Here is a 25,124-nt window from a genome sequence, read left to right as displayed (position 1 = left end):
CCACATCTCAAAGTTGGTGCCAAAAAACTTCTCTACATCATTCCTCCCTGATATGCTTGCCATCTTTAGAATCTTGCAATACACTAATGAAATATACTACACAAGCTCCCACTCAAAACTTGATTAGCTCAAAAAACCTTGTACCCAACAATTAGAACCAAAATTGGCCAAGCTTTGATACCACTAGAAAGGAAGTAGAGGTAAGTGGAAACTTCCTACACTAATCTTGAGAGGATGACTTGTGCAATTTTCAACTTAAGTATTACAAAGATGAAGTACATAAAAATAGAGAATCACATAACATAGTAATTACTGTGGGAAAACCCCTTCAGGAGAAAAACACCACCCTCCAAAACCTACACAATGTATTATCAAACCAAGAAGATTACAATACACTTGCAATGCAAGTTCTTACAGGAGCATCACCACAACTTGAGCTTGGAGTGTCTCCTTCTAGCACCCACTCTTGCAAAGAGAATTCAATATCTCATCTCCTCTCGAAGTCCTCATTATGTTATTGTTGTGTTGTGTTGTAATGCAAGGTATGAACATCCTTATAAATGATTTCACCCCCACACCAAAGTGGTGTGATTCATCCACTCACAAGGTGGAGTGACTCCTCCACTCACAAGGTGGAAGGAGTCATCCACTCATAGAATGGACACATTTAATAATGCAATTTGGCATTATTAAATGTTGAGTGTCAATTCACTATGCTAATAGTGAAATCTTAAGAGGTAAAGGTGAAATAGCCTTTTACTTTACCATGAGGTAAAACGTAGTAACACCTTTACCTTTAGTGGAGGCTTGCAAGTATGAAACACATTTTGCAATAGTTAGTTTGTAGAGGGAGCAGTGAAGCTAGGGTCAAGTCTTAGACTCACTGCTTTGGGCCAACAGGAATATTCGCATTTGTTGGGAAAGAATTTTAGTTAAGATTTTCACCCAAGTGGAAATAGGGGATTCTATGTGGTGGGCATTAGATTTGGTAACATCGATGATACAACTGTGGTATGGACTACATGCTTGAATGGCAGAATTGTAGTGGGAGATTTTTGGCAATCTAGTTTTGAGTAATGGGATGGCACCAGTCTAGGAGACCAACACATCTAATAGAGGGGTAGCATCATAAATATGCAAGATAATGGGGACTTTGTTCAACAAAATGGTAGCTCAAACATTGTATGGGATATGTTTGAAAATCCTACTAATAGTCTAGCAATTAATCTGATTTCACTATGGGTCAAAGCCTGTGATCGGGTCCTTACACGTTCACCATGTAGAGTAGTGTGAATTTTATGTTGAAAAGGAGAAATAATATCATGTACTTCAATGAGGGTACTCCACTAGCTACCATTGCAACTGTCACCAACCAAGGGATTTTAAAGCTTTCCAACTCTTCAGATGATCAACATTCACTTGGGAGTACACAAGGCTCCATAAATTTTTAATGGGAATAGATCTCTTGTGAGAAAAAATTAAAGATAACGTCGAGTTTTTTAGTATCATATTACACTAAACCCCTATGCTTCCATGACCAACATGAAATCAAAAATTTAGGTATTTCATGAGACATTAGTGGGAGACATCAAAGTTCACCAAGCTTAAAATTATGGGATCTCTTTGCCATCCTAAAATGCACACCAAATAAGAAGACAAGAAATATCCACTAAGTGCTATGCTAGATGAAGAGTTAAGTGAGGAGGGGATCTAAGAAAAACTTGAGGCTTAGATGAATGAATTGAAAATAGCAATGGAGAAAATGCTACCAAATGAAAATTACTTCTTTGAAGCTCTAAAAAATCAGCTTGAAGGTGACCAAAACAAACACTCAAAATATTATTGCATAGTGGTGGACTGTACTATGGAGCATCGTTCAAACTTTAAGCCTTTCTTTTCTCAAGAAGATGAAATGACTTTTGAAGAATACTATAAAAATGGAAAATGATGGTACATGGAAAGACCATTATAAGCTTCATGCAACCTCCACAATTACCCACACTAACATTCATGTGCACTATGTGAAGGGCCATGTATCTAAGATCCATAATTTGGATAGCATAGGTACTCTCACAAGTCATCTTTCATATCATGATGGAAACCACCATTATAGTGAAATTTGCTTCATTAATTACAATGACAAAGATGTTGCTACACCTAGTCTTCTTAAGGAGAACACTAAAAGTACGAGCCAATTAGACTAAGAGCTTGTGAAGTTTGGTGTAGATCAAACAAGGTATATATATATAATGATAGAATATTTGGTCAAGAAAATTTTGTGAAAAGAAATGATGAGCATCAGGAAAGGAAAATTCTAACAAGGTCTATTTCATGGGTACCAAGAAAAACAAGACATGGAGAAAGAAACAATAACTATTTCAACATAGTATATATTGATGGTTCTTAGCCTAGTTGCTTGGAATCATATTTCTAAGATTGATGTAGTGCATAATGTTAAAAGTGGGATGTAATAACTCCATTCTGTTTGATTTTGGGATTGTTAAAAGAATTCCAAAATTGCCATCCTCAATCATGGGGATGATCAAGTTGTATTATTGTGCTTTTAAAAGAATGCTACATGTTTTGTGTTTTAGTGAATATTAAAATAGTGCATTTTTAAAAAAATGATAAATGTTTATCTTTAACGTCCATTTTTTGTTAGTATTTATTTCTAATATATAGATAATATTTAAATTTAACATTAAGAATTAAGAATCTACTTATTTTTCTTTTAATAAAAATATTAAAAATTAGGAATCTACCTTTTCTAATAAAAACATTAAGGGCTCGCTTGATTGCTAGAATAGGAATACAAAATTTGGAATACATTTTCTATTTTCCATTTGGTTCATCAATTGGAATAGGAAATAGGAATACATGTTCCCATTTTGCCTTTAAAATGAGCTTATACCCATTCTAAAAACTAGTTATTGGAATAACCCTTCCTATTCTGAATAATGCATTCTTATTCTTCATTCCTATGCCTACAACCAAACGGGCCCTAAGAATTAGAATTTTATGCATACATACATACATACATACATACATACATACATACATACATACATACATACATACATACATACATACATACATATATATATATATATATATAGAGAGAGAGAGAGAGAGAGTATTTGATTTTTTAATCATTTATAAAATATATTATTTAAACATATTGAAAAGAAAAACTATAGAATTTTATTATTATCTATAATTCTTTTGCCTTTAGGATGAGTGCCAAAGTGACAACTAAATATTTTTAATGAGCATAATGAATTCAAAAGAACCTAAACATTTAAAGTGATAATTTTAAATGCCTATTATAAGAAACTAATTTGAATTGATTAAAATTTATAAGATTTTTTATTTCAAATTTAAATTTTAATAATATAATTTTTTTTGAATGGATATATTAATTACAATTTTTACAAAATTTGAAATCTTATAAAAAATTTATCTAAATCATGATATAGCTCTCATGAACAAGAATGAGATCTATATGTTTTTGAAAGTCATAATCTGGAAGTCAAGCTTCTAGAAGCTTTTGACTAGAGAAATCACATTGTGATATAGTGGTACTTACAATATGATTCACATTTGCACGACTTGACTGGATTTTATTTATGACTAATATAGGAGTTGGAGAGGATGTGTATTGAATTGAAGGGGTACATTTTGGTGATAGAAAATAGGTAGGTGGACATTAAACATGAATTTCAGTGCTAGAAAATAAACTCAAGAATCTTGATTAATACCCTTATAAGTTTAAGAGGCTTACAAATTTAGATAAAATCAAGAAATTGAGGGACACAGTTGAAAAGAAAAATTTAGGATGCAGCAACTATGTAAATTAACATTAGGAAGAAGAAGCGACAATGGAATGTCATTCCTTGCAAAGGTAATTTCTAGCATGGTAATTGTACCACAAATATAAAGACAAAGAGAAAGACAAATGCACAAGAAAATAAAACTAATTTTATTGCCTTACTAACTTGCATAGTGCATTACATAAAGCCTCTATTTATAGAGGTCTAAGAACTCTCTAGATTATCAAATGTGTTTATTACATCATATATAAATATTAATATATTGCATTTAATATGGGTAGCTACAAACAGTTGGAGGGTGAAGGTCAAATAGGGCTTGGTGATTGAGTGGGGCATGTTGTCTACTATTAAGGTGAGGCTAGTAGTAGCAAATGGTTGGGTAGTTGGGAGAAATTACTCCAGCAACAAAAACAAGTTTCAAACTCCAATTGAGATAGTGATGGCATCGATGACTCACTATGGATAAAATCACATATGAGTAAGAGGCCCACAATGCTAACTTCCTAGAAAGGTTGTAAAAAGAGAACGATGAATTCCACCATAGGCCTAGACATTAGTATAATGGGACACAGCTATCCTCCATCCAAACTGTACGGTTGACCAATTTTCAAAAAATTGAAAATGTCATGGATTTTTCTAAACATTTCAACATTTGATCTACATAGATTGTAGTTGAAAAGAACAAAAAAATTGGAAAAAAAAACACTAAGTTTTTGTGAATCTAGAAAAAAAAAATTGACTTTTTTTTATCTTCAGTGCATTTTGGATGCAGATTAGCCTGTCCCGTCGTAATGATGCAACATCCTATTTAATGGTTAAGATTTATTGGATGGTTTTTGGATGGTCATCTAACCTTCTTTGATTTTAGGCCATTGATTTTATAAAGCATCGCCTTCACTTTATATGGGAAAATCCTAGGCCTAAAACTAAAATTCAAATAAAAGGCAAGTCTAATATTTTTTGAGGTAAGAGATTATGTTTCATTCTAAACCATACACCTTTAGTTTGACCCAAGAAAATGATTTGTTTTAAAATCATCCATTTCACGTTTCATTCTAAACCATACACGTTTATCTTGACCTAAGAAAATGAGTTTTTTTAAATCATCCATGTCACATTTCATTCTAAACCATACACATTTAGTTTGACCAAAGAAAATGATTTTTTTTGAGTTTTTTAAAATCATCCATGTCACATTTCATTCTAAACCATACACATTTAGTTTGACCTGAGAAAATGATCTTTTTTTAAATCATCCATGTCATGTTTCATTCTAAACCATACACATTTAGTTTGACCTAAGAAAATGATCTTTTTTAAATCATCCATGTCCTGTTTCATTCTAAACCATACACGTTTAGTTTGACCTAAGAAAATGATTTTTTTTAAGTCATCCATGTCACCTACAAGGAGTCGTAGATTCCATTGGGACTCGATCCCTATTCTAGTGCATTGTGGGGAAATTATTGTATAAATGGGGTCATTAAATGTTTTGAGTGGACTCTTACAATTTTCAGAACGAACATGCATAATTTGCTTTTTATTTTATATTAAAGGTTTTTCTTTGACCACAGCAAAAAAAAACTTCAGTCAAGTCAATCCAGATGATGGAACTCGTATTATTTTGCTTTGACAGTGGAGTTAATGTTCAGACAATTTGATTACAGTAAATTTAATTCCAGTATTAGAAGAATAGGATCGAAGACCAGAAATGTTTAGTTAATCCCATATATAAACAGAGGGGTCCAAACAAGTATTGATTGCTTGGTCCTAAATACCCAATAATCTATTTGTTGGAAGTATCAGGGTTCTGAGAGGGGGGGTGAATCAAAAAAAAAAAAAATTATCTCACAATCTGATTTCAATAACTTTAATTCACAATTTACAGCAGTGGAGAAATCAAACTGTACTAAAATATAAACATACAAAATAATATCAACTCACTGAAAGAAGAGACACCAATTTTGTGCTGAGTGGAAAACCCTCAAAAATCCTCACGGTTTCATCATAGGGAGAAAAACCACTCCATGAACCTATATTCTTTATTGAATTCAAACTCTTTTACAATCAGCAGCTTCTACTGCTCAGGGTATTTTAACCCTTTTATCAGTGTTGTAATTAAAACCTTATACACACATATAAATGTGTATGTATGACATTTACACATGCATACAAGTTTATAATAAGACTTTCAATCTTTACAACCTATTTTGAAATATATGTCTTCTTTTCTTTTTCAACTTACTCATTAATTTACAAACGATCTCTATATTTATAGAGAAGAATTTTGAAATTGTTCAGTTACATGGAATCAACTGAACCAATTAGGGTTGTTGAGAAACCCTCTTAAAAGTTGTTTGAAAAACCAACTTATAATTAGTTACAACTTGAATTTGTCTTCCCTTTATAAAAATGTCAGTCATGTCTTCCCTTTTTTAACCAAAACTGTACATATAGAATTCTAGATTTAATAAAAAAATGTAGCCTTCAAGAGTATTCTCAATAACTTTCAAATCCTGTTCTAGAATATCAAAGCAATTTGACTTAATAATTCTTCACTTTTAGAAACACTTTTGAAGAATTCCTTAAAACATTTAAAGAAAAAAATGCCCTAACATTATTACCATTTGAATCATAGCTGAACCAGACAACGGTAAGAAAATATCATAGCTAAACCAAACAACGGTAAGAAAATATCATAGCTTCATTTTGATTCAACAAATTTTCATCTTCAAGAATTTCTTTTTCACAAAGAATAAAATGAGACTTTTCTTATTTTGAAACCCTTACTTTTAAAAAAAACTTGACAGTGACAATTTTGCCATCTTTCATGACTGAAAAAATTCCTTTATGACCCAGTCCCATTTTCAAAGATTCTTTCAAAATCTCTGAAATGACTTGAGACTGACTGTGATTTAATTTCTCAAAAATTTCTCAAAGACAAAAATAAATGAATCAGAGATATCTACCTTTGTATCCCTTTTAAGAAATGAGTATACTTTAACATACCTAAAGATGCTTGATTTATTACCTTCATCATTTCAAAAAAATTCTTGCTTGAAGATATCTGATTTTTTTTTAAATGAACCCATTGTTCATCTCTCGAACATGAAGAGAAATGAGTATGTAAATATCAAACATGAAGACCTATTTTTGCATATTCAAACACAAGCAGATTTTCTACGAACCTTTTCACATAGTCGGTAAAAATTATTGCCTCCTCTAATAGATTTCCATACACACCAAATGATCAGAATAGATTATGCCTCTTCAAACAGATTTCCATACACATAAAATGATCAGGGATAAATTATCATCGAACTTGCAGAAGAATGAAAACAAAGTTCTTATTGTTTAAGAACACAACGTACAACCTTAAGTGTTTTAAAATTCAGATTGGAATCCACCACACAATATAGACATTTGGCAAAGCCTCTTAAACCATGCAGTCCTTCTTTAAATGACCGTGTACTGCCAGTGACAATGTTAATTGTGCAAGAGCCACGTTACCATCTTTTTTGCCATGTTACGATAGTACTATCGAAAACATTGCTATTTAAAAACTGTGTTTTTTAATATGTGACATTTACACAAAACGCAATGTATATGCCAATGACAATTGCCTTTATATTTGGCACCTTTTAATCATGCATTTTTCCATATTTCAAAAAAGGGCATCATGGTCAACAATCTCCCCCATTTTTTATGCAAAAATTTTCACTATCTCATATAAATAAGGTGAGAAAAAAAATCAACTTATACATACAAGATATTGTCTCATATATACAAGGTGACTTTAAAATTTTCAACTCCTATATACAAGATAATTAATAGAAACAAAATGTTGATATACCACACAATGCTGATCCAAAAACATCAGACAAAAACTGAACCAACTGAACTGAATCAATCAAAAAAGTGATAAACTAGTCTGTGAAACCTGTGAACCAATTGAAACCAATTGAAACAAATCTGTGAACCAACTAAAACCAATCTGAAATGTTGATTACTCCCCCAAAAATTTTGCATTAAAAATTTGACCGTCTACTTTTCATGAATTCTTTCTGTGAAAGGAGTAGAAGCCCAACACAAAATGATTATGATGAAGAGTTTTTATGCTAGGATTGATTGAGAGAAAACTCCCAATCGTGTTCTCAACTATTCAAATAGTTCTCTTGGTAGTGCCTTTGTAAAAATATCAACCACTTGTCCTTGAGTAGGCACATAAACCAATTTGAATTTATTATTTTGAACTTTATCTCTCAAGAAATGAAGTTTGATGGTTACATGTTTTGTGTGTGAGTGCATAACAAGATTTTTGCTTAATTGAATAGCACTCATGTTATCACACATTATTGAAATAGGTTTTGAAACTTGAATGCCTAAATTAGATAACTGATAATCTATCCAAATTAATTGAGTACAACATGATGTAGCTGCAACATATTTAGATTCACAAGTGGATAGAGTTACACAATCCTATTTTTTACTATGCCAAGCAACCAAACAGTCACCAAGAAAGAAAGTTGCACCATTGGTGCTCTTTTTATCATCAGATCCACCCCAATCTGCATCAGTATAACCAACAAGAGTAAAATCGTTGTTGTGAGGATACCATAAACCATAATCAAGAGTGCCTTGAATGTATTTCAGTATTCTATGCACTGCGTTAAGATGTGATTGCTTTGGATTAGATTGAAATCCTCACACCATACAAAGAGCTTGCATTATATCAAGTCTAGATGTAGTTAGATATAGCAAACTTCCAATCATAGATCTGTAAAGAGTCTGATTAACAGAAGGTGAATCATCATTGTTCATTAGTTTACAACCAATTTCTATAGGAGTAATAACTGGTTGCATTCAGACATATTAAATTTTCTCAACATTTCTTTGGCATATTTAGTTTGAGATAGAAATAATCCATGTTCAAGTTGTGAAACTTGTAAACCAAGAAAAAATGTAAGCACACCTAACATTGACATCTCAAACTCTGATTCCATGATTTTTGTAAAATGCTTTGCTGAATCATCATTTGTAGACCCAAAAATGATGTCATCCACATAGATTTCTATAGCCAAAATGTCATCATTTATAACTTTGATATACAAAGTGATGTTTGCCTTTCCACAAGAAAAACCATTTGAAATTAAATGTTTATCCAACCTGGAGTACCAAGCCCTAGGAGCATGTTTTAAGCCATACAAAGGCTTTTTTAGTTGGTAAACATAATCAAGTTTGTCAGAAGATTCAAAGCCTTCTGGTTGTTCCATATATACCTCCTCTTCAAGATACCCATTTAAGAAGGCAGTTTTAACATCCATCTGGTAAACAATGAATTTCTTATGACTAGCATAAGCAAGAAAGATTCTAATTGATTCTATTCTTGCAACTGGAGCAAAGGTTTCACTGAAATCAATCCCTTCTTGCTGAGCATAGCCTTTACAAACAAATCTAGCTTTATTTTTGACCACTTTACCTTCTTCATTCAGTTTATTACGAAATATCCACTTTCCACCTATGACATTTTTGTCCCTAGGTCTAGGAACAAGTTCCCAAGTCTTATTTTTCTCTATTTGATTTATCTCTTCCTACATAGCATTTTGCCAACAAGAATTTGATGAGGTTCAGTAACATTCTTTGGTTCAAAGTCTGTTATTAAGCAGAAATGTTCAGCAATATTTGCCTGTTATCCTATTTTGGCTTTTCTTCTAGTTAGAATTCCTTTCTCTACATCTCCAATAACTTGAGACTCAGGATGTCTCTTAGCTATTTTTCTAGATGAGGTTTTTATTTTTGAGCCATTACTAGTTATTTTAGGACTTGAGAAATTTTTTGATTTAGTTTCATCAGTCAATTCATTTTCATTAGTAAGTTCATGTTTATCATTTTTAGTATGTTCATCATGTATAGTTTTTGATCGCTGAAAAGATGAATCTTCATGATCTTCTTGACCATTATAGCACACAAAATTTTCATAAAATATGACATTTATAGCTTCTACAACTTTGTTTAGCCTTTTATTATAGCATTTATAAGCTTTTTTGTGCATGGAATACCCAAGAAAGATCCTTTCATCAAACCTTGAGTCAAAGTTTTCTATAAAATCATCGTTCTTTCTGATAAACCACTTGTAGCCAAAAATCTTTAAATTCTTGACATTAGCTATTTTTCCATTCCATAATTCATATGGAGTGTAGGCAGTTCTAACTCTTATTTGAGCTCTATTGAGAATGTAAACAGCTATATGAATAGCTTCTTTTGAGAATTTATTAGGCAGTTTAGCTTCATTTAACATGGTTCTGGCCATTTCTTTTATTTTTCTATTCTTTCTTTCAACAACACCATTTTTTTGTGGTGTCCTAGTAGTAGAGTATTGTCTTTTTATTCCATGCTTCTCACAATACTCAATGAATTCTTGAGAGGTGAATTCTCCTCCCCTATCTGATCTTAAACATTTTAGTTTTAAATCAGTTTCTCTTTCTACCATTTACTTGAAAATTTTGAAGCGTTCAAAAGCTTCTAATTTGTGTTTTAGAAAAGTTACCCAAACCATTCTTGAATAATCATCTATAAATAGCATGAAATATTTTTCACCATTTAGTGAGGTTGTTTTAGTTGGACCACACAAATCAATATGCACTAATTCAAGTGGTCTATTTGACTAGTATTCTTTTGATTTAAAAGAAACTCTTGTTTGTTTTGTTAGGATAAACCACAAATAGAAATAAAAACTGCATGCAAATATAACCAATAACAGAAAATAATAGATCACACAGAAATGAACACAAGGCACCAAGATTTAATGTGGTTCACCCAATCCCTAGGCTACATCCACCAAACAGCAAGACCGATCTTATTACAATCCAGTGATTACAACCTAATTACAATCTGTAATCCCTTACAACTCAATACTGTCGCAAGAGCTAATTTTGCATCACAACATAATGAAAAATACCCAACCCTAAACCCTTTTTATACAAGTATTAAACCACTTTAGGGTTATAACATGTCGGCCATAATATGTCGGCTACCATGTCAACCACGGCCCTAACCCCACTATTTATGAAGTATGTACAGTACTTTCCTGATCAGTCACCATAATCTAACATGTTTTTCTTTAACACACTCTTCACAAATATTTGTTGGTTTGGTAATTTGTGGTAGACCTCTAACCTTTTTATTCTTGTTGAATCTGACAAGATTATCAAAGTTTAAATGTCCTAGTCTTTTGTGCCATAGCCAATTTTCTTCTACTTGACTCATTAGACAAGTATTAATTAATGAAGTTTCTTGGACGGTTGAATCTATTAGGTTATACAGATTACCGTTTGTTCTCAACCCGCTGGCAATGACTTTATTCTTTCCATTTTTTATATAACAACCTTTTGCATCAAAAGAAATAGAATATCCACTATCACAAATCTGACTTACACTTAGCAAGTTATGTTTTAAACCTTCAACAAAGTACACATCATGAATTGGTGTGTCTTTATTCAGAATTATTGAGCCTTTTCCAGTAATGTGAGCTCCTAAGTTATCACCAAATTGAACAAACCCTCCATCAAAATTTTCTAGGGTTTTAAATTTGTTTTTACACCCAGTCATATGGTGTGAACAGCCACTATCCAATACCCACGTTGCAGGTTTTTGAGCAAATAGAGTTGTTTCAACAATTAAAGACTTTTCTATTGTCCTTACTTGCTTCCAGACTTGTTTTGGTCTCATTAGTTTACATTTATTTGCATAATGACCATAATGAAAGCATTTAAAGCATCTAACCACTTTTCTTTTTCTTTGATTTATGCTATTTTCACAAAAGATAGCCTTGTGCCCAAAAATATTACACTTAAAACAATAACCACTGAATAAGAACTTTGTTTTTTGGCTGGTGGATTCTTCTGATGAACTCTGCAAGACTTTTAATTTTTTATCTTTTTCTTCAAGCAAGAGTTTTTTATTTTCTATAATCAAATTTGCTTCCTTTAACTCTTCTTGAATTTTTTGATTTTCAATTTCTTGATTAGAAATCAACTTCTTTAGTCTTATAAGTTCTTGCAATGATTTCAGAAGTTCTTCTAGATCTACTTCTACATCTGAATCAGATGATGATTCAAATTCACTAGGTTCATGTTTAGGAGTATGGACTATTTCAGCCATGAATAGTCTTTCCCCTTCTTCATCAGCATAGTTGGAATCTTCATTTGAATCTTCTTTAGAAAGAAGACTTTTCTTCTTATAATCCTTCAATCTTTTATTCTGATTCCAAGGCTTCTTTTTAAAAAACTTCTCAGTTTTCTCATCACAATCTTCAAGTTCGACATTTGGGCACTTTGCAGCAAAGTGTCCTAATTTACCATAGCTAAAGCATTTAAGTTTTCCTTTATATTTATTTCTCATTCTTCTAACTAGCAATGCTTCTAAAGCATGTGTTAGATCTGAGTCACTCTCATCATGTTTTTCAGCTTTAAAAGTTGATTCTTTTGATGAGGAACTAGCTTGATGGCTGATCCTCATTTCATATGCAGTTAATGTGCCTTGAAGTTGATGCAAGGTCATTTTTGAAAAACTTTTCTTTTCTTCTAAAGTGGATATTTTTGTTTCAAATTTAGGTAAAACTGACCTAATGACCTTTGAGACTACATTATGTTCTTCTATCTCTTCTCCTAGACCCTTTCTGGCATTTACAACTTCATCTACTCTTAAAAAATAAGTAGCAATAGTTTCATCTTCATTCATTTTCATATTGTTGAACTGTGTTTTAAGAGTAATCAATTTAGATTCTTTTACTTTATCATCTCCTTGATATATAGTTTCAAGTTTAACCCATATATCATTGGCTGATTTGCAATAAATGACTTTGGCAAATACGTCTCTAGACAAACCACAAAGAAGGGCATATCTTGCCTTCTTATCCAATTCAAATTTTAGTTTTTCATTAGCATCAGTGGGAACTGTTGTTGGGATAGTATATTTTGTTATTACAACATCCCACATTCTTACATCTAAGGAATGTATGAAAGCTTCCATCATAACTTTCCAAAAAACATAATCATTTCCATCAAATAGCGGAGCCTAATTAAGAGAAGCTCCTTCAGATTGAGCCATGACTTCCAATTAATATCCCTGAAACAATTCCAAAAGGAATCCTATGCTCTGATACCACTTTTTGGAAGTATCAAGGTTCTAAGAGGGGGGGTGAATCTGAACACAATTAAATTATCTCACAATCTGATTTCAATAACTTTAATTCACAATTTACAGCAGTGGAGAAATCAAACTATACAAAAATGTAAACATACAAAATAATATCAACTCACTGAAAGAAGAGACACCAATTTTGTGCTGAGTGGAAAACCCTTGAAAATCCTCACGGTTTTGTCATAGGGAGAAAAACCACTCCATGAACTTGTATTCTTTATTGAATTCCAACTCTTTTACAATCAACAGCTTCCACTATTCAAGGTATTTTAACCCTTTTATCAGTGTTATAATTACAACCTTATACACACATATAATTGTGTATGTATGACATTTACACATGCATAAAAGTTTATAATAAGACTTTCAGTCTTTACAACTTGTTTTGAAATATATGTCTTCTTTTCTTTTCCAACTTACTCATTAATTTACAAATGATCTCTATATTTATAGAGAAGAATTTTGAAATTGTTCAATTACATGGAATCAACTGAACCAATTAGGGTTGTTGAGAAACCCTCTTAAAAGTTGTTTGAAAAACCAACTTATAATTAGTTACAACTCGAATTTGTCTTCCCTTTTTTAACCAAAACTGTACATATAGAATTTTGGACTTAATAAAAATTGTAGCCTTCAAGAGTATTCTCAGTAACTTTCAAATCCTATTTTGGAATATCAGAGCAATTTGACTTAATAATTCCTCACTTGTAGAAACAGTTTTGAAGAAGTCCTTAAAACATTTAAAGGAAAAAAATGCCCTAACATTATTACCATTTGAATCATAGCTAAACCAGACAGCGGTAAGAAAATATCATAGCTGAACCAGACAGTGGTAAGAAAATATCATAGCTTCATTTTGATTCAACAAACTATCATCTTCAAGAATTTCTTTTTCACAAAGAATAAAATGAGATTTTCCTTATTTTGAAACCCTTACTTTTAAAAAAAAAATTGACAGTGACGATTTTGCCATCTTTCAAAATTGAACAAATTCCTTTATGACCTAGTCCCATTTTCAAAAATTCTTTCAAAATCTCTGAAATGACTTGAGACCGAATGTGATTTAATTTCTCAAAACTTTCTCAAAGACAAAAATAAATGAATCAGAGATACCTACCTTTGTATCCCTTTTAAGAAATGAGTATACTTTAACATACCTGAAGATGCTTGATTTATTACCTTCATCATTTTGAAAAATTTCTTGCTTGAAGATACATGTTTCTTCTTTTCAAATGAACCCATTGTTCATCTCTCGAACATGAAGACAAATGAGTATATTACTATCAAACATGAAGACCTGTTTTTGCATATTCAAACACAAGTAGATTTTTTGCGGACCTTTTCACATAGTTGGTAAAAATTATTGCCTCCTCTAATAGATTTCCATACACACCAAATGATCAGAATAGATTATGCCTCTTCAAACAGATTTCCATACACATAAAATGATCAGGGATAAATTATCATCGAACTTGCAGAAGAATGAAAACAAAGTTCTTATTGTTTAAGAACACAACCTACAACCTTAAGTGCTTTAAAATTCAATTTGAAATCTGCCACACAATATAGACATTTGGTGAAGCCTCTTAAACCATGTAGTCCTTCTTTAAATGATCGTGTACTGCCAGTGACAGTGTTAATTGTGCAAGAGCCACGTTACCATCTTTTCTACCATGTTACAATAGTACTGCCAAAAACATTGCTATTTAAAAACTGCCTTTTTTAATATGTGACATTTACACAAAATGCAATGTATATGCCAATGACAATTGCCTTTATATTTGCCACCTTTTAATCATGCATTTTGCCATATTTCAAAAAAGGGCATCATGGTCAACACTATTAGTTACCAGTAATCATCAAAATTATGGGAATCCCAATATTATGTATTTTTGCTATATTTATCCAGGGTATATTTGCAGAGGGAGTAGTAAAGCTAGCAGCAAGTCTTTGACCCTCTACGTTAGGCCAACAACAATCTTGGAATTCCTCGAGCAAGAATTTCAGTTTAGGATTTCACCCAATCGAAAATAGGGGATTATATGTTGTGGGCATCAACTTTGGTAACATCGACGATACAACTCTGGTATGGACTGCAGGCTTGAACAGTGGAATCGCAGTGGGAGAGGAAGGTTCCTTCACTTTATAGAATGATGGCAATCTAGTTTTGATTAATGGGACAGCACTAGTCTAGGAGACTAACACATCCAATTGAGGGGTAGCATCCGCAAATATGTGAGACAATGGGGTCTTTGTGCTACAAAATGGTAGCTCAAACATTGTTTGGGATATGTTTGAAAATCCTACTGATAGCCTGGTGATTAGTCAGAATTTCACTGTGGGTCAAAGGCTGCGATCGGTTCCTTATACCTTCACCATGCATAGCAGTGGGAATTTCACACTAAAATGGAGGAACAACATCAAGTACTTGAATGACGGTACATCACTAGCTACCATAGCGAGTCTCACCAATGAAGGGATTTTCAAGCTTTCCAACTCTTTAGATGATTCAATATGGGAGTCTTGGAGCAAAGATTATACGGACAATTCCATCATGCTACGAAGAATCAAGCTTGACACAGATGGGAATTTGAGGTTGTATGGATGGGTCAAGAGTTCAGGGACATGGCGGCTGGGGTGGAATGATGTGTCAAACCAGTGTAGAGTCAATGGATGGTGTGGAAATTTTGAGGTGTGTATTTACAATAATACGGGTCCATATTGCGAATGCCCTGATCCGATAGATCCGAATGATGCCAGCAAGGGATGTAAGAGGCAACAGGATATAATGCAGTGCAGCAATAACCAGAGTATGGTTCCACTGGATCATACAGAATTCTTATCTTATCCATCGGAGTCTAAGTGAAACTCAGAGGTTTATTATTTGAGGGATCCAGCTTGTTGGGAGAATTGCCTCAAGAATCCTAGATGCAGTGCATTTACAGCGATGAATGATGGTACGAGCATTTGCAAGATGAAGGCCAGCAACTTCACTGGGGCTTATCAAACACCAAGCATTTCAAGCACTTCATTGGTAAAGGTATGCAGTCAAGGGCGGCCTCTTACCCTGCCTCCTCCTGTTAGCACTGTGAATGAGTTAATGAACGTGGTAGTGGAATCATTTTGTTAATCACCATTAATGTTTTGTGATAAAGTTTGTTATATGATGTTTGATTCATTGTGAATTAGGTGGATTGTGGGAAGTTATGTTGTCATCTAATTTGAAAAAGTTGTGTATCATTACAATATTTTTTTCTTAATGAATAGTCTCTTTTTGATTAATTAAATATTAAAGTTTCAAATTTATAAAATAAAGTTGGGGATACAAGAGCACCCTACAAGAGTTCACACGGTAGAGATGGAAATCAAATAACTACTCATCAAAATATATATATATATAAACTGCCCTCAATCGGCTAAAGCAGTGTCAGTTGAGGGAGGTGAGGAGCCTGGGAACGTGGCATCTGCAACTGGCAGACCGAGGAGCTACGACCTCGACAACAACCACAAGGTGGAGTTTGATCCACCGAAGCGAAATCTGGTGGCACTCGAGTGACCATACAAGGCACATTGCCCTAATGATTGAGGAGCTCCTATAGGTGGACCACCTCAAGACCCACCTTGTTGACTTATACTTGAATCTACATCATATATATATATATATATATATATATATATATATATACACTAAGGGTAAAAGCACAAACCTATGTCACCTTTTATAAAGAAATGTGATATCAGAATGTGACAGTTCAACATTAATGACAAAAAAAATGGTATTTTTGTTTAAAATATGAAGATGATGTAAACCGATGAAATGTGTAGAATTGTATGAATTTTATGCCTATAATTTTTATAATTTTTTTGACTAAGAATTTATTCATTTTATTTTATTTTGAAGTCCCTTTTTTAACTGTAAAAAATATAGGAAGTAGTTCCCGTCAAACAAGTATGTGCAAATCATCTTTGTTTGTTCTGATTTGAAAATATTTTATAGATGACATGTATAGCTAGTGAACAAAAAAAGAAATAATTATTTTTTATGTGTATTTTCTTTGTTATAAGTACTTAAGTTTGACCTTGTCAAAATCCAACAGTTTTTTCCTCCCGTCAAAACTTCCCTATCAAATCTATACCTTCTTGAAAAAAAAATTACATATTCATGAAGAGGATTCTCTCCTCTAGTGATAAATATTATTTTTTTATTTTTTTGATATGATATACTATTTTTTTTAATTTTTTGAGAGAGCATCTTCTGAAATGTTGAAATATCGACTTATAATATTCTGATATTATAACATATTATAACTAATCAAAACACTCAAAAATTTATATAAAGATGATATTGAATCTGAGATCTATAAAAGGGTATTTTTAGTTTTTTTTAAACATTGAGTTTTGATAGAGTAATGAGATTTGACCAAAATAGGTTATTTTATCACAAACAGTGACACAGATCTATGCTTTTACCCCTAAGAAGAAAATAATTATCTATAAATTTAAAAATCTTAAATGATTGATCAAAAATTTTAACTAATAAGAAAAAATTTAACCTCAACTAAATGCACTCCTTATAAATACAAACTAAAAATAAAATATGAGTAAAAAAAAATCATTTTTTCCCTCCTCAAATATCATATTTTAACAAAAATAAAATTGAATCACATTTTAAGATCTTTTAATTCCAAATCTTTGAAATTAAAATTAAAATTAAACTACACTTGTAAGTATTGTGATTTGTGGGCCAATAGTGGCATGTTGTGATGGTTAAGTTGTTGAGTTGTTATCCTTTCCATCAAGGTTCAAATCTAATGCGGATGAGATCCCCTATTTGTGGCCTCACTAGTTCATAGCTCCAAGTCAAAGAGTTTACCCCTCTTTTTAAAAAAAAGTATTGTGATTTTTGTTGTTTATATTGGAGGACTTCTTGTTTGTTGAGTGTCTTTTCTATTACTTTATTTCTCTCCATTTTGATAATTAAAATTTATAGGGTCCATTGGACCTTTATAATTATTGAAAATGGGATGTCTAATGGATAGTAAATTTATTGAGTCACATGAATCCTACTATCAATTGGAAATAATCAAGACTAGCTAGGTTACTGAGAGAGGAGGAGTGAATCAATAACCTCAAGAACTTTAAATTAATTCAAAACTTAGTCCATTCATCATTAATTCATCTAATCTACTACATGCATGAGAAAGATAAACATTCATTACACATGAACACAGTATTTTGGTGACCCAGAAACCTTCCAAATAGAAAGTAAAACTGAGATGGGGATGATACCCACAAAACTTCACTATTGCAGTATAAAGTTGGCCTATTAGGGCTTACATTGACCACTTCTGATGATCTGCCCTGTTAAGAGCAATTTGGACTACTAGATCCACCTTGTTAGAGGTTTTACAAACATAAATGAAGTATGCACTCTATTAAGAGATTTAAAGAAAGATTGTCAAGTCTACTCTGTTAAAGGATTTAGAAAATTGATTCACCTGTTAGGATGAAACAGTGGATCTGACTTACAACTTGATTGCTGATTAGATCCTTGAAGTACATATCACCTCTTGTGATTGATATGTCTTTACTGCTCATTGTAGACCTTGCTATATACTCTGCTCTACAGCTGATTCACATTCACTCTTCTCAAAATATCACATACCCATGCATTAATATACTCATGCATACATACATATATTGCAAATGATACAATATATTACATATATACCATTCCAATATTTACAAATGCAAGGTTGGCTAAAACAAAAGTAAAAAAAATATTACTGAGTTGGCCAAATAGTAGAAACTCAAGTTTTGTAAGCTGACTCGATGAACTTCTGATACATGACATTCACTGCATTACTCTGCATCATCATGCACTCGATAGAAGTAGAAGCTCAATCCATACTAATCACACAATGTAGTTTCAAACTCGATAACCATTAGAGACTTGGTAGATACTGAATCCTTCATTTACCTTGCTTTCACTTGGTAAACACTACGCATCCATCACTCGATAGATACTGGCTTCTCATTACACAAAATGATGACTTAGTAGACACTAAGAAGCTTAGTTACCACTATCTACTCGGTGAACACTGCTAGACTGTGCACTGTCTATATTCACTCGATAGCTTCAGGAATGCTTGGTGTGAACTACTTAACTGTTGAACTTACTTGGCAACCACTGAATGCTCAGTATAAACTATAGACTAAGTGATGAGATCAGTAACCATATAGAATTAAATAAGTGTTGTCACTAATGAAAAATACAACATAATGGATTGGCATTAGTGACAAAAACACTTATGAGCCAAGACTTATGTACAATGACATACTAATTTTTTATTTTTCAAAATTGATCTTTGTAAAGCTGTTGTATATACATATCTCACATATCTCCCCCATACATATGACATAATATATACATAGTCTTTCTCTTCTTTTTATTCTGTCTATTTTCTCCTTTATAGTCTCCACAAGTCTCTTATCATCTCTTACTCCCATGTCTCTTATTGTCTCTTACTCCCCCTTTTTGGCAATAATGCCAAAGAGTTATGCAATATATTCAAATAGAGACATCAAAATGTGAGAGAAATTTGGAGTGTACCTTGAGAATAAGAGCCAATGTCATATCCCAATTGTCTTGCAAAATTTTGCAGGTGGAGAGTGCCACTTGAACTTCTATAGAAAGTTCAATCATATGATCTGCTATGGAAAAACTGTTATCTTGGACCAATGTCTTTGAATATGCAATATGTTTCTGCATTGTGTCCATAACTAGAACAATCATATTTTTTATATCTATAAATGTGGACCTAATCCTGGCTTCTTCTCTTAGCAATTATGCCTGCATATATGACAAAATGTGATGTGCTAAGCTTGAGCTAGGGTCAAGTTGTAGCCTTTGAGCACTTTCCTTCATATCTACATCAATCTTATTTAGTTTCTCTTTGATTTCCTTGGTGTACTTGGTAACATCACAAACCTTAGAAAAAAGTGATGTTACATTGGTGAAAGAATGTTCAAGATTACTCAAAACTGAGGATAGTTCTACCTAGTTTATGACAATGTGTTGAGCAATGTTCTCAAGCACCTTATTATCAAACTTTTTCTCTAGCTTTTCTATTAACTTCTCTTGACTAGAAGTATCCTTATTGAACTTATTGACTACTTCTTCCAATTGTAACAAAATGTGTCTAAATGAATCCACATCAACACCTATAGCCTCTATAATTGTATTCTTAGCATTCTCAATTATCTTAAATTCTCTATCTCTTTCAACTCTTAGCTGCTTCTGCCTTGCCTTTTGTTCCAAAAGTTGACTAACCAATCTCATTGCATCAACTCTAGCAGTATCCAGATCCAACTTGGGAATTACAATTTCTTTGTCCAAATCAATGTCATTGTTAATTTCCTTACCAGTAAGTAGAAGTTTTAGATGTGTTCTTGGTTCTATTTCTGACCTTACTATCTTGGACTTAGAAATAGAAACAATTGTAGAAATAGTTAGACTTCCAGAAAAAACTTGAATAGGTCCAACTGAAGGAAAACTGAAAGAAGTGGTAATTGAATCCAAAACTAATGTACAATCCAAAATTGAAGTAATAATATTTGGATCACAAACTAGAGTACTTACAATAGAAGAACTAACTAGAACAAAAGTTGGTGCTATCAAAGCTATAGTAGTCAAAATTGTAGAACATGATGGTAAACTTATTGTGCATGTTGCTAATGAAGTTGACAAAATTGTAGAACTAGATGCTTCACACACTACTGAAATAGATGACTTAGGAGCTAATGAAGAGGGTTGCAGCTTGGTAGATGAAGTGGTAGACACTTCCATTACAGATACCTAGAGCTGAGAGGTGGCAAATAGTGACTGAACAGATGATGTGTCTATTGTAGATGCTATCACATTTGTTGAAGCTGTCTCCAAACCTGATGATGTCAGTCTTAGGTGGAGAATGAGGAAGGGAGGCTATAACTTGTGCTACTATTCTCATTGGATCACTTTCTTCATCTCCTTCCTTTTCTTCCTCTTCAGCCTCTTCCTCTTTCTCTTCATCATCATCCTTTAGTACCTGATAATCTTCAACATCAAAAGTGACACTTGGTGTGTTATCCTCTTCTTCATTGTCACTGTCATCATCATTGATCTCTATTAGATCTTCATTGGGCTTGTGTAGATGATAAATGTTTTCTCACATAGATGTGGCATCCTTGACCACATGTTTAATTTCCTTGATCAAAATTAGACAAGTATGAAATCTCATCATCATTTTCTCTTCATTCTTTTTCATTGTTGCCTTAACCTCTGCATTTAAAATATTTGCTAGCAATTTTCTCAAGGATTGGTCAAATATGTCTTTAGCTATCTATTCAACTAATTGCCACCTAAACTTGACTTTGTCTACTAATACTATAGGTATTTGTGAAGCAAACTCATCAGGATAGAATTTCCATCTTTCTAGTTTATCCATGATTAGATCTTCAACTTCCTTTTGTTCTGTTGGAGTTCTAGATTCATACTTGAGTGCTTTGAAGTTATTGATTCTAGCACCTACTCTCAATTGATTGAGTCTTTCTTGAAATGTGGGAGGAGGCTTAACAAGCACAATTTCACTATATCCTTTCCTTTTAGATCTCCTTGTGAATACTATTGTGGAGGCCTTGGGTGGCTTGGTAATGATTACCCTGCCCTTCTTTTTTATAAGCTCTGCCTCCTTTTTAGATTCCTACTCTTCTTCTTCTTCCTATTCTTCTTCATCCTCTCCTTTTCCCTTGGTAAACATAAGAGGGGTACTTGCAATTTGAACTTGGCTACCTTCCTCTTGCCTTTGCTTATTGCCTAGGGTAGCTTGATTTCAAGCTCAATTATAGCTTTGGCCACTTTATAGGTTCCAAAAATAGGTTGCTTAGGATCTAATGGCTCATTTACCAGTGCTTCAATGATATCTCTAGTTTCATCAATGTTAACCTCGTATGGAAGAGGTTTCACCGATGCAATTCTAGGCTTGACTGTTTTAATATACACTCTATCATAGTCAACCATAAAACATACATCATCTTTTTAGTCTTCAACAAGTTTGGGAGGAATCCTGAACCTGTTGTTCATATTCTTCTTGAAAGCTTCAAAGTAATTATCCATAATGCTATCAAAATTTTCACCCATTTTTTCTATAACTTCATTAATCTGATACAAAATAGGAATATATTTGCTCCATACAATAGAACCTTTTGATGGGAAAAACTTTTGAACATAAAAGAAAAGACATGTTAACAAAGAACCAAATTTGAAGGTGTTCTTTGATGTTTTGATGTTGTCCGTGTTTTTATTTAGCTAATTCAATAATAACTCTGACAGATCAAAGTCCAAGTTCTTCTTCACAACCTTATATGCCAAATCAACTACCTCACATGACACATTGTTCAAATTATTGGAGCTATAAATCTTGTGTGCAATGACATGAATTCCAAATCTTAATTCAACGTTAGAAATAGTGTTAATCTTCAGACCTCTACCATCCCATTCAGCTAGGGTTTTCTTTTAAAGTTCTTCTTGACCTAGGGTTTTTGTAGTTTTGGTTTTTCTCAACATGGGGAGACCCGTGATCTTATGTATCATTTTCTTCATGATCAACACTGGTTGTTCTAACCACAATTGACCATTATGCACACAAATAAGAATATACCCTAAAAGCTCCTTGGCATATGCGGGATGTGGGTTAATCCTTTGGTTTCTAGATGCTTATGCTCAAGTTTTAACGAACCACCAATACACATTTCTCCTAGGGCACTATCCATCTCTAGGGTTTCAATCTCTTGAACAAAACACTTAAAATGAGTGTGAATGTCATTAATTAAAAGTACCTTTGGAGGGATTTGTGATTGAGCTCCATTAGGGTCTAGTGACTCTGCAACTGTTGGTACTAACTTGCATTTTGGCGCTTTCCATTCCACACCTTTTACCAAAATCTCAGATCCTATTTTTGCCTTGTTTCTACTACTGCTTCCAGACGCCATGGTTACTTGGTAAATGAGAGAGATTTTTTGAATGAATTCTTCATTGAAAATTCACTCAAGATTTCTTGGATGCACCAAGAAATTGCTTTGTTGTATGTATATTGAAGTCGCGGTGAAGAAGTCAAATTTTTCCCTTTTTGATGAGAATTCTTCATTAATTCTTGGTACCATAATGATTTAGTGCATGAAAAACTATCATCCACTCACTATGCTTGGTAGAAGCTTGTGACTCAACATCTAAACAAAACTTTTATTACTCCTAACCTAGCTCGGTTGAGTCTATGACCAACCTTGCTTGGTATGATCAAATTTCTTATGATCCCTTTGTATCTAAAATACTAATTTGGATCTTCTGCTTTCTTTCATTTGGAATTTCTCAAGATATGACTTGAAGATATAGTTCTAGTTTCTCCTTTAAGAATCTAATTGGAAATGGTGGAGTCACCCAATTCTTGAGTGACATGGCCATCATTTGAACTAGCTTTATTAGTAGATTCGGAAATCCACTGGTATCTCATCTGCTTCTTGATGTAATCAGCTTTACCTTTCTTCTCATCTTCAACTCTTCCTATATTCATGTAGTTCTTAGCTATATGACCAAGTTCATTGCATGTATAACATCTTACTATTGTATCCTTCTTTCTCAAGTGATGCCTAGCACAGTTTATGCCAATGTGTCCATATTCTCCACAATAATGACATCTACACCAAGTATTGTAGTCTCAACCAAATATTGCCTTGAAAAATTGTTCAGCTAGATTGAATGGTTTGGATCTACATTCAGATGCCTTGTGACCTTGTTTCTTGCATTTTTGACATTTATCTTCAAATTTTGGTTTCTCCTTGCATTCATTAGCTCTATGACCATGTTGACTACAATTATAGCATTTTCCATTGAATTTTGCCTTTCCATTGCTCCAACATTTGTTTGATGTATGACCTAACTTACCATAGTGATTGCAAGTAGGTCTTTGATTCCTTTAGGGACCTTGTTTGGAATATTTGCCTTCTTCTTTGTATCCAAGTCCTACTTTACCTTTTTTCCTATAGAGATTCTGTTCACTTTGATGATTCAATTGATCCATGTTTGCTTGGGATTTCATTATTCTTTCATTGATTTTCTTTTTAGAAATTAGATTAGCTTTCAATCTTTCATTGATCTATCTTTCAGTGATTAAATCATTCCTTACACTTTCATTTTCAGATCTCAAATTCATGATTTCCTCATTTGCATTGGAGTGTTGATTGATAATATTTTCTTGCTAGAGGGATTGATTTTGATTTGCATTGTTCCTTGCCTCCAAGTCTTCACTTGCCTTATTCCTTTGTTCCAAGGTTTCACACATTCTTATTAACTAAATTTCATGTTCTCTTTTCAATTTTCTTACCTCTTCTTGCAGAGAGCCATTCTTATCTAGGAGTTCTTTGATTACCTCATTTACTTCATCTAAACTACTTAAAGGGAAAAAGTCTTTAATCTTTTCTTCAACATATTGGTGGTCATTTATTTGTTTTGCAAGTTCCTTCCTTCTTTTCAGGGATTGGGAAAGATGCTCTTTTGCTTCCTTGAGTTGAGCTATGGCCATCTCTAGATCTAGCTTCTCATTATCAATAGCTTTGTCAAGTCTAAATATCTCCATTGTCCTTGATCTTTGCTCAAGCTATCAAACTTTATCCTAAGAACCACAAAGCTCTGATACCAATTGTTGGAAATAATCAAGACTAGCTAGGTTACTGAGAGGGGAGGGATGAATCAGTAACCTCAAGAACTTTTAATTAATTTAGAACTTAGTCCATTCATCATTAATTCATCTAATATACTACATGCATGAGAAAGATAAACATTCATTACACATGAACACAGTATTTTGGTGACCCAAAAACCTTCCAAATAGAAAGAAAAATTGGGGTGGGGATGATACCCACAAACTTCACTACTATAGTATAAAGTTAGCTTGTTAGAGCTTACATTGACCACTTCTGATGATCTGCCCTGTTAAGAGCAATTTGGACTGCTAGATCCACCTTGTTAGAGGTATTACAAACATACAATGAAGTATGCAC

General features: G+C 32.9%; 1 protein-coding gene across 1 annotated transcript; it reads left to right on the top strand.

Annotated features, from left to right (window-relative positions):
• Window positions 1–15,321: 15,321 nt before the first annotated feature.
• LOC149536512 (G-type lectin S-receptor-like serine/threonine-protein kinase At1g34300) lies at window positions 15,322–15,897 on the top strand. Its single transcript, XM_089806302.1, has one exon. The coding sequence runs from the start codon at window positions 15,322–15,324 to the stop codon at window positions 15,895–15,897; it is 576 nt and encodes a 191-aa protein (XP_089662428.1).
• The last annotated feature ends 9,227 nt before the right edge of the window (window positions 15,898–25,124 follow it).

Source organism: Cupressus sempervirens, chromosome 10 (genome assembly GCF_028749045.1).
Source record: "Cupressus sempervirens isolate cs-2001-9-10 chromosome 10, ASM2874904v1, whole genome shotgun sequence".
Lineage (NCBI taxonomy): Eukaryota > Viridiplantae > Streptophyta > Pinopsida > Cupressales > Cupressaceae > Cupressus > Cupressus sempervirens.
The sequence above is the reverse complement of the archived record's forward strand: the minus strand, read 5'-3'. Positions and strand labels throughout refer to the sequence as shown.